The sequence below is a fragment of the Aquarana catesbeiana genome, linkage group LG01 (assembly GCF_042186555.1).
Source record: "Aquarana catesbeiana isolate 2022-GZ linkage group LG01, ASM4218655v1, whole genome shotgun sequence".
Lineage (NCBI taxonomy): Eukaryota > Metazoa > Chordata > Amphibia > Anura > Ranidae > Aquarana > Aquarana catesbeiana.
In genome coordinates this window covers 4296224-4305112 of record NC_133324.1, presented here as the reverse complement: position 1 = coordinate 4305112, position 8889 = coordinate 4296224, and the positions used below count along the sequence as shown (strand labels likewise).

Genomic DNA, 8889 nt, shown 5'->3' with positions numbered 1-8889 from the left:
TCACATGACCACATGGGGACCTCCTATGGGACACCACTGACCACATGGGGAGCTCCTATGGGACACCATTGATCACATGACCCCAAGGGGACCTCCTATGGGACATCACTGACCACATGGGGAGCTCCTATGGGACACCACTGATCACATGACCACACGGTGACCTCCTATGGGACACCACTGACCACATGGGGACCTCCTATGGGACACCACTGACCACATGAGGACCTCCTATGGGACACCACTGATCACATGACCACACGGTGACCTCCTATGGGACACCACTGATCACATGACCACACGGTGACCTCCTATGGGACACCATTGATCACATGACCCCATGGGGACCTCCTATGGGACATCACTGACCACATGGGGACCTCCTATGGGACACCACTGATCACATGACCACATGGGGCCTCCTATGGGACACCACTGATCACATGACCACATGGGGACCTCCTATGGGACATCACTGACCACATGGGGACCTCCTATGGGACACCACTGATCACATGACCCCATGGGGGCCTCCTATGGGACATCACTGACCACATGGGGACCTCCTATGGGACACCACTGATCACATGACCCCATGGGGACCTCCTATGGGACACCATTGATCACATGACCCCATGGGGACCTCCTATGGGACACCACTGACCACATGGGGACCTCCTATGGGACACCACTGATCACATGACCCCATGGGGACCTCCTATGGGACACCATTGATCACATGACCCCATGGGGACCTCCTATGGGACATCACTGACCACATGGGGACCTCCTATGGGACACCACTGATCACATGACCCCATGGGGACCTCCTTTGGGACACCATTGATCACATGACCCCATGGGGACCTCCTATGGGACACCACTGATCACATGACCCCATGGGGACCTCCTATGGGACACCACTGATCACATGACCACATGGGGACCTCCTATGGGACACCACTGATCACATGACCACATGGGGACCTCCTATGGGACATCACTGACCACATGGGGACCTCCTATGGGACACCACTGATCACATGACCACATGGGGCCTCCTATGGGACACCACTGATCACATGACCACATGGGGACCTCCTATGGGACATCACTGATCACATGGGGACCTCCTATGGGACACCACTGATCACATGACCCCATGGGGACCTCCTATGGGACACCATTGATCACATGACTCCATGAGGACCTCCTATGGGACACCACTGATCACATGAGGACCTCCTATGGGACACCACTGATCACATGAGGACCTCCTATGGGACACCACTGATCACATGAGGACCTCCTATGGGACACCACTGATCACATGGGGAGCTCCTATGGGACACCATTGATCACATGACCCCAAGGGGACCTCCTATGGGACATCACTGACCACATGAGGACCTCCTATGGGACACCACTGATCACATGGGGAGCTCCTATGGGACACCATTGATCACATGACCCCAAGGGGACCTCCTATGGGACATCACTGACCACATGAGGACCTCCTATGGGACACCACTGATCACATGGGGAGCTCCTATGGGACACCATTGATCACATGACTCCATGAGGACCTCCTATGGGACACCACTGATCACATGACCACTCTATGGGACACCAATGGAAGTGGAAGCTCTTGTTGCCACAACACACACATAATAATGGGTCAGCCAGGCACAGAGCATTTCCTGCACAGAGATCCCAGCTCCCATATATACTCCGCCCACCGACCTCCACAGTTACCTCAGACCCGCCCCCTCACCCCTCAATTTCCCGCCTCCAACCCTCCATCTCCCGCCCTCTCTCCCATCAATTCCCGCCCTCAGAACACTCCCTCCAGGCGCACGTGCCAAACCCCGCCCTCGAGCTCAGCAACAGAAACACGATAACGAATGGGTGTATAGGGCGGAGCCTGGACGGTCTTTTTTTTTTTTTTTTTTTTTTTTAATCGCAGCGGAGAAGCCTCGGGGAAGCCTTTACCAAGATGGCGGCGGTGCAGCGAGGAAAACGCTCCTCCCGGAAACGGTTCACCGGCGGAGAGGTTCCGTGTGTGAGCCGAGCTTCCTGTGCTGGAGACTGTGTGCACCGGAGACATGGAGGAGCCAGGTATATATTTATATATATATATATATATATTCATTGTCTGTGTATAATCACTGTTTATATACTATCACTGTCTGTATATACTATCACTGTCTGTATATAATGGGGGGGATCCCTGTGTATGTATCTGTGTGTATTTTTATATACAGTATGTGACAAAAGTAAGTACACCCCTCAGTGACATTTGTGTAAATCTTTTCTTCTATCTTTTCATGTGACAACACTGAAGAAATGACACTTGTCTACAATGTAAAGTAGTGAGTGTACAGCTTGTATAACAGTGTAAATTTACTGTCCCCTCAAAATAACTCAACACACAGCCATTAATGTCTAAACCGCTGGCAACAAAAGTCAGTACACCCCTAAGTGAAAATCTCCAAATTGGGCCCAAAGTGTCAATTCTTCAGTGTTGTCACATGAAAAGACAGAAGAAAAGATTTACACAAATGTCACTGAGGGGTGTACTTACTTTTGGGACATACTGTCCATATATGGGGGGGGGGGGTGTTGATTACTGTCTGTATATTATATATGGGGGGTCACTGTATACTACATATAGGGAGGGGGGGCACACTGTCTGTAGATTTGTATTCCCTGTGCTGTACACAGATGGTAGGAGATTGTACAATCAGATTGTATGATGTGTGGTCACCTGACTTTCTCCCCTCCCCCCCAGGTGATGATGGTGAAGCCCCCTCACACGGAGCTCATAAGAAGAAACATAAAAAACACAAAAAACATAAGAAGAAGCATCACCAGGAAGTGGGTGGGACCTCAGGGTACTCCCTCCATCACCATCCTGACTCCTCCCACAAATCTCAGCACAAACCACAACTGAAACTGAAGATTAAACTGGGAGGTCAAGTGCTGGGGACCAAGAAGTGAGTCGCACCCTCTTTCTCCCTTGCCTTTTTCCCTTTTCCCCTTTTTTCCTTTTCCCCTTGCCTTTTTTCCTTTTTCCCCTTGCCTTTTTTCCTTTTTCCCCTTTGCCTTTTCCTCTTTGCCTCTGCCTCTTCCTTTTCCCCTTGCCTCTTTCCTCTTTGACTTTTGCCTCTTCGCCTTTTCCTCTTCCTCTTTTTTCCCTTTTCCTCTTTGCCTTTTCCCTTTTCCTCTTTGCCTTTTCCCTTTTCCTCTTTGCCTTTTCCCTTTTTCTCTTTGCCCTTTCCCCCTATGCCTTTTCCTCTTTGCCTTTTCCTCTTTTCCTCTTTGCCTTTTCCTCTTTTCCTCTTTGCCTTTTTCCCTTTTCCTCTTTGCCTTTTTCCCTTTTTCCTTTTTCCCTTTTCCTCTTTGCCTGTTCCTCTTCCGCCTCTTCCTTTTCCTCTTTTGCCTCTTCCTTTTCCTCTTTTGCCTCTCTCGCTCTTTGCCTCTCTCGCTCTTTGCCTCTCTCGCTCTTTGCCTCTCTCGCTCTTTGCCTCTCTCGCTCTTTGCCTCTCTCGCTCTTTGCCTCTTTCCTTTTCCTCCTTTGCCTCTTTCCTTTGCCTCCTTTGCCTCCTTTGCCTCTTTCCTTTGCCTCTTTCCTTTGCCTCCTTTGCCTCTTTCCTTTGCCTCTTTCCTTTTCCTCCTTTGCCTCTTTCCTTTGCCTCTTTCCTTTGCCTCTTTCCTTTGCCTCTTTCCTTTGCCTCTTTCCTCGGCCTCTTTCCTTGGCCTCTTTCCTTGGCCTCTTTCCTTGGCCTCTTTCCTTGGCCTCTTTCCTTTGCCTCTTTCCTCGGCCTCTTTCCTCGGCCTCTTTCCTCGGCCTCTTTCTTTGCCTTTTTTCTCTTTGCCTCTTTCTTTGCCTTTTTGCCCTCGCCCTGCTTCGTCTATTATCCCCCCCCGAGAAGTCTCCCCCATGTTCTGAGTGGGTTGATGGGGACGGTATGGGCGGGGCGATGTTGGGATCTCATGCAGCGGCACTCTCCTCCTGTATGAGGGGCGGAGACACTGACCATTTCCAAGGAGGAAGGGGGCAGGGCCAGGTTTGACTTTTTGGGGAAGTCGGAGATCGGTTTGTGACTTCAGCATGCTTTGTGGGTTGTTTTCTCCCACTGTAATGTTTTTTTCCTTTCACATGTCTCTGGATTTGTATATGAATAGAAGGGATTGGACTGACTGCTTCCTGAATTCTGCCAGCGCTGACATCACATTTGCTCCCCCCCCCTCTCTCTCTCTCTGCAGTGTCCCCACATTCACGGTGGTCCCGGAGGTGCCGCAGTCTCCGCTCACGGTGGTGGACGAGGATGAGGAGCCGATGGAAGGAGTCCCTATTGAGCAGTACCGGGCCTGGCTGGGTGAGAGCTCACTGATCCTCCTAGAGCTTTATATGTCAGTAATTGGTGGGCACAGCTCCGCCTCCTTCCACTGTATGGGGGGCCTACATTGCTGAGCTCCGCCTTCTTCCACTGTATGGGGGGGCCTACGTTGCTGAGCTCCGCCCCTTTCCACTGTATGGGGGGGCCTACATTGCTGAGCTCCGCCCCCTTCCACTGTATGGGGGTCCTATGTTGCTGAGCTCCGCCCCCTTCCACTGTATGGGGGTCCTATGTTGCTGAGCTCTGCCCCCCTTCCACTGTATGGGGGCGCCTATGTTGCTGAGCTCCGCCCCCGTCCACTGTATGGGGGCGCCTACGTTGCTGAGCTCCGCCCCCGTCCACTGTCTAGGGGCCTACATTGCTGAGCTCCGCCACTGTATGGGGAGTGATTTCATCCTAATCCATACTCCACCCAGGCCATTCTACCCTCCAGTGGCGGCTCCTGGTGGGTTCGGTTGCTGAAATCTGGAGGTTGGCACATCACTCGTCACCATCACTATGATTGATTGAATGGACTGAAGCTTGTAAGTTCCCGGGAATTCCTCCCCGCCATTTCTCCTCTGACAGAGGTGTGTGTGTGTGTGTGTGTGTGTGTGTGTGTGTGTGCGCTCAGGTAGAGTGCCTGGTCTGTGACTGTATTCTGGATCCTCCCTACAGATGAGGACAGTAATCTGGACCCTCTACCTTCCTCAGTGGGGCCCCGGGAGACGGAGCAGGATGAGGAGAAACGCTGGTTGGACGCTCTGGAGAGAGGAGAGCTGGATGTGAACGGAGACCTGAAACGCGACATCGATGAGACGCTGCTGACCGCTCGTCAGGTGAGGGGGCGGAACTAACCCTTCAAAACCTCCCCTGAGGGGCGGACCCATCACAACATCTTCCCGGTCCCCTCGAGGGGCGGACCCATCCCATCCCGGTCCCCTCGAGGGGCGGACCCATCCCATCCCGGTCCCCTCGAGGGGCGGACCCATCCCATCCCGGTCCCCTCGAGGGGCGGACCCATCCCTTCCCGGTTCCCCTCGAGGGGCGGACCCATCCCTTCCCGGTTCCCCTCGAGGGGCGGACCCATCCCTTCCCGGTTCCCCTCGAGGGGCGGACCCATCCCATCCCGGTTCCCCTCGAGGGGCGGACCCATCCCATCCCGGTTCCCCTCGAGGGGCGGACCCATCCCTTCCCGGTTCCCCTCGAGGGGCGGACCCATCCCTTCCCGGTTCCCCTCGAGGGGCGGACCCATCCCTTCCCGGTTCCCCTCGAGGGGCGGACCCATCCCTTCCCGGTTCCCCTCGAGGGGCGGACCCATCCCTTCCCGGTTCCCCTCGAGGGGCGGACCCATCCCTTCCCGGTTCCCCTCGAGGGGCGGACCCATCCCTTCCCGGTTCCCCTCGAGGGGCGGACCCATCCCTTCCCGGTTCCCCTCGAGGGGCGGACCCATCCCATCCCTTCCCCCTTGAGGGGCGGACCCATCCCATCCCTTCCCGGGTCCCCTCGAGGGGGCGGACCCAATTCCCCTTCCCGGTCCCCTCGAGGAGGCGGACCCAATTCCCCTTCCCGGTCCCCTCGAGGAGGCGGACCCAATTCCCCTTCCCGGTCCCCTCGAGGAGGCGGACCCAATTCCCCTTCCCGGTCCCCTCGAGGAGGCGGACCCAATTCCCCTTCCCGGTCCCCTCGAGGAGGCGGACCCAATTCCCCTTCCCGGTCCCCTCGAGGGGGCGGACCCAATTCCCCTTCCCGGGTCCCCTCGAGGGGGCGGACCCGGTTCCCCTCGAGGGGGCGGACCCGGTTCCCCTCGAGGGGGCGGACCCGGTTCCCCTCGAGGGGGCGGACCCGGTTCCCTTTCCCGGTTCCCCTCGAGGGGGCGGACCCAATTCCCCTTCCCGGTAGAGAGGCACGGGGATGGGTGGAATGGGTCCGCCCCCTCGAGGGGACCCGGCAAGGGGAATTGTGTCCGCCCCCTCGATGGGGCGGACCCATTCCACCCATCCCCGTGCCTCTCTAGGCCCCTATAGCTCTGACCTGGGTCTGCAGGATTTATCAGACCCCTGTCCTAGTTCTGCAGGCCTCCAGTCTATGAAGTTTTATGGTTGTCAGATGAATAACTTTTATTTATTTTTTTTCTCTCTACAGAAAGCCCTCCTACAGAAGCAGCAGACCCCGCCCATGCCTCTGTACCCTCCGGCCGTGTACACCCGCCCTCTGCCTGAACTGTCCCAGGAGATGTTGGTGAAGAGGGAGGAGAAGGCCCGGAAAAGACGGCTGCAGGCCGCCAAGAAGGCCGAGGAGAGCAAGAAGCAGACCATCGAGAGACTGACCAAAACCTCCAAATCACGGGGTGCCAAACCCAGCCAAGGGAGGCGCGGGCGCCAGCCGCCCTGCCCCACCGTCCGCTACCAGCACACCGCACACGGCATCACTTTGTCCTATCCGGTGGGAGTGCCGTACCCGACCCCCGCGGAGCCCCGCCCCGCTCTGCCGGCACCACAGCTCTGCGGAGTCCACGGCTGCACCAACCTTAAACGCTACGCCTGTTCCAAGACTCTGATCCCGCTCTGCAGCCTAGAGTGCTACCGCAAGAACCTGCAGAGCGCCGGGGTGGAGGGGGCGCCGGACACCACGGCCTGAGATGGACTGGAGAGGGGGATGGACTGAGTCCCGGGGGACTGGAGAGGGGGATGGACTGAGAGTCCTGGGGACATGGGGGGGGGACTGTTTCTGAGATGGACTGAGAGCCACAAGGACTTTGTATATAGAGTGTTCTGCACAGTGTCCTGACTGATATCCAGCTTTTTCCGCTGCCAGTCTCTGGAATGTCATTTGGAGCACGCAGGTCACATGATGACGGCGACGGCCCCCTCCTGGCACTCGGCGCGGGGCACAAAGAATTTTATTTTTATAGAAATCTGCAATGTATTGTGATAAATTAGAAATTAAAGTACCTCTCCGGAGGAGAGAGGAGTTGTGTGAAGAGTGATTGAATATGGAGTGCACTGCGGTTCTGCTGTACTTTACCCCCATCTATGGTGCTGTCACCCCCAATACAGTGCCCCTCTTCTGGGTTACATGATGCCCGGTGTCACACAACCCACTTCTTGTGATCTCAGGGTGCCAAGGCCCCGCCCTCAATGTATCTGTTAGCTTCAGGGTCCTTCCAATACAACTCCAATATGGGTCCTTCTAATACGGGACTGATCCAATACAACTCCACCAGGGTCCTTCTAATACAAGACTGATCCAATACAACTCCAATATGGGTCCTTCTAATACAGGACTGATCCAATACAACTCCACCAGGGTCCTTCTAATAACTGATTCAATACAACTCCACCAGGGTCCTTCTAATACGGGACTGATCCAATACAACTCCACCAGGGTCCTTCTAATACATGACTGATCCAATACAACTCCACCAGGGTCCTTCTAATAACTAATCCAATACAACTCCACCAGGGTCCTTCTAATACATGACTGATCCAATACAACTCCACCAGGGTCCTTCTAATACGGGACTGATCCAATACAACTCCACCAGGGTCCTTCTAATACATGACTGATCCAATACAACTCCACCAGGGTCCTTCTAATACAAGACTGATCCAATACAACTCCACCGGGGTCCTTCTAATACAAGACTGATCCAATACAACTCCACCAGGGTCCTTCTAATACAGGACTGATCCAATACAACTCCACCAGGGACCTTCTAATACATGACTGATCCAATACAACTCCACCAGGGTCCTTCTAATACATGACTGATCCAATACAACTCCACCAGGGTCCTTCTAATAACTAATCCAATACAACTCCACCAGGGTACTTCTAATACAAGACTGATCCAATACAACTCCACCGGGGTCCTTCTAATAACTAATCCAATACAACTCCACCAGGGTCCTTCTAATACAAGACTGATCCAATACAACTCCACCGGGGTCCTTCTAATACAAGACTGATCCAGTATAACTCCACCGGGGTCCTTCTAATACAAGACTGATCCAATACAACTCCACCGGGGTCCTTCTAATACGGGACTGATCCAATACAACTCCACCGGGGTCCTTCTAATACATGACTGATCCAATACAACTCCACCGGGGTCCTTCTAATACAAGACTGATCCAATACAACTCCACCGGGGTCCTTCTAATACGGGACTGATCCAATACAACTCCATCGGGGTCCTTCTAATAACTAATCCAATACAACTCCACCAGGGTTCTAATACAAGACTGATCCAATACAACTCCACCGGGGTCCTTATAATACGGGACTGATCCAATACAACTCCACCGGGGTCCTTCTAATACATGACTGATCCAATACAACTCCACCGGGGTCCTTCTAATACAAAACTGATCCAATACAACTCCACCGGGGTCCTTCTAATACGGGACTGATCCAATACAACTCCACCGGGGTCCTTCTAATACATGACTGATCCAATACAACTCCACCGGGGTCCTTCTAATACATGACTGATCCAATACAA

General features: G+C 54.2%; 1 protein-coding gene across 2 annotated transcripts; it reads left to right on the top strand.

Annotated features, from left to right (window-relative positions):
- Positions 1-1959: 1959 nt before the first annotated feature.
- INO80B (INO80 complex subunit B) lies at positions 1960-7365 on the top strand. 2 transcript variants are annotated; one of them, XM_073617647.1, is made up of 5 exons: positions 1960-2118; positions 2792-2996; positions 4270-4382; positions 5097-5221; positions 6528-7365. In XM_073617647.1, the coding sequence occupies exons 1-5, from the start codon at positions 2106-2108 to the stop codon at positions 7020-7022; spliced, it is 951 nt and encodes a 316-aa protein (XP_073473748.1). In that variant the 5' UTR covers positions 1960-2105; the 3' UTR covers positions 7023-7365. The 2 variants fall into 2 exon arrangements, with proteins under 2 accessions (XP_073473748.1, XP_073473741.1); XM_073617640.1 differs by having other exon boundaries at positions 5061-5221.
- Positions 7366-8889: the final 1524 nt, after the last annotated feature.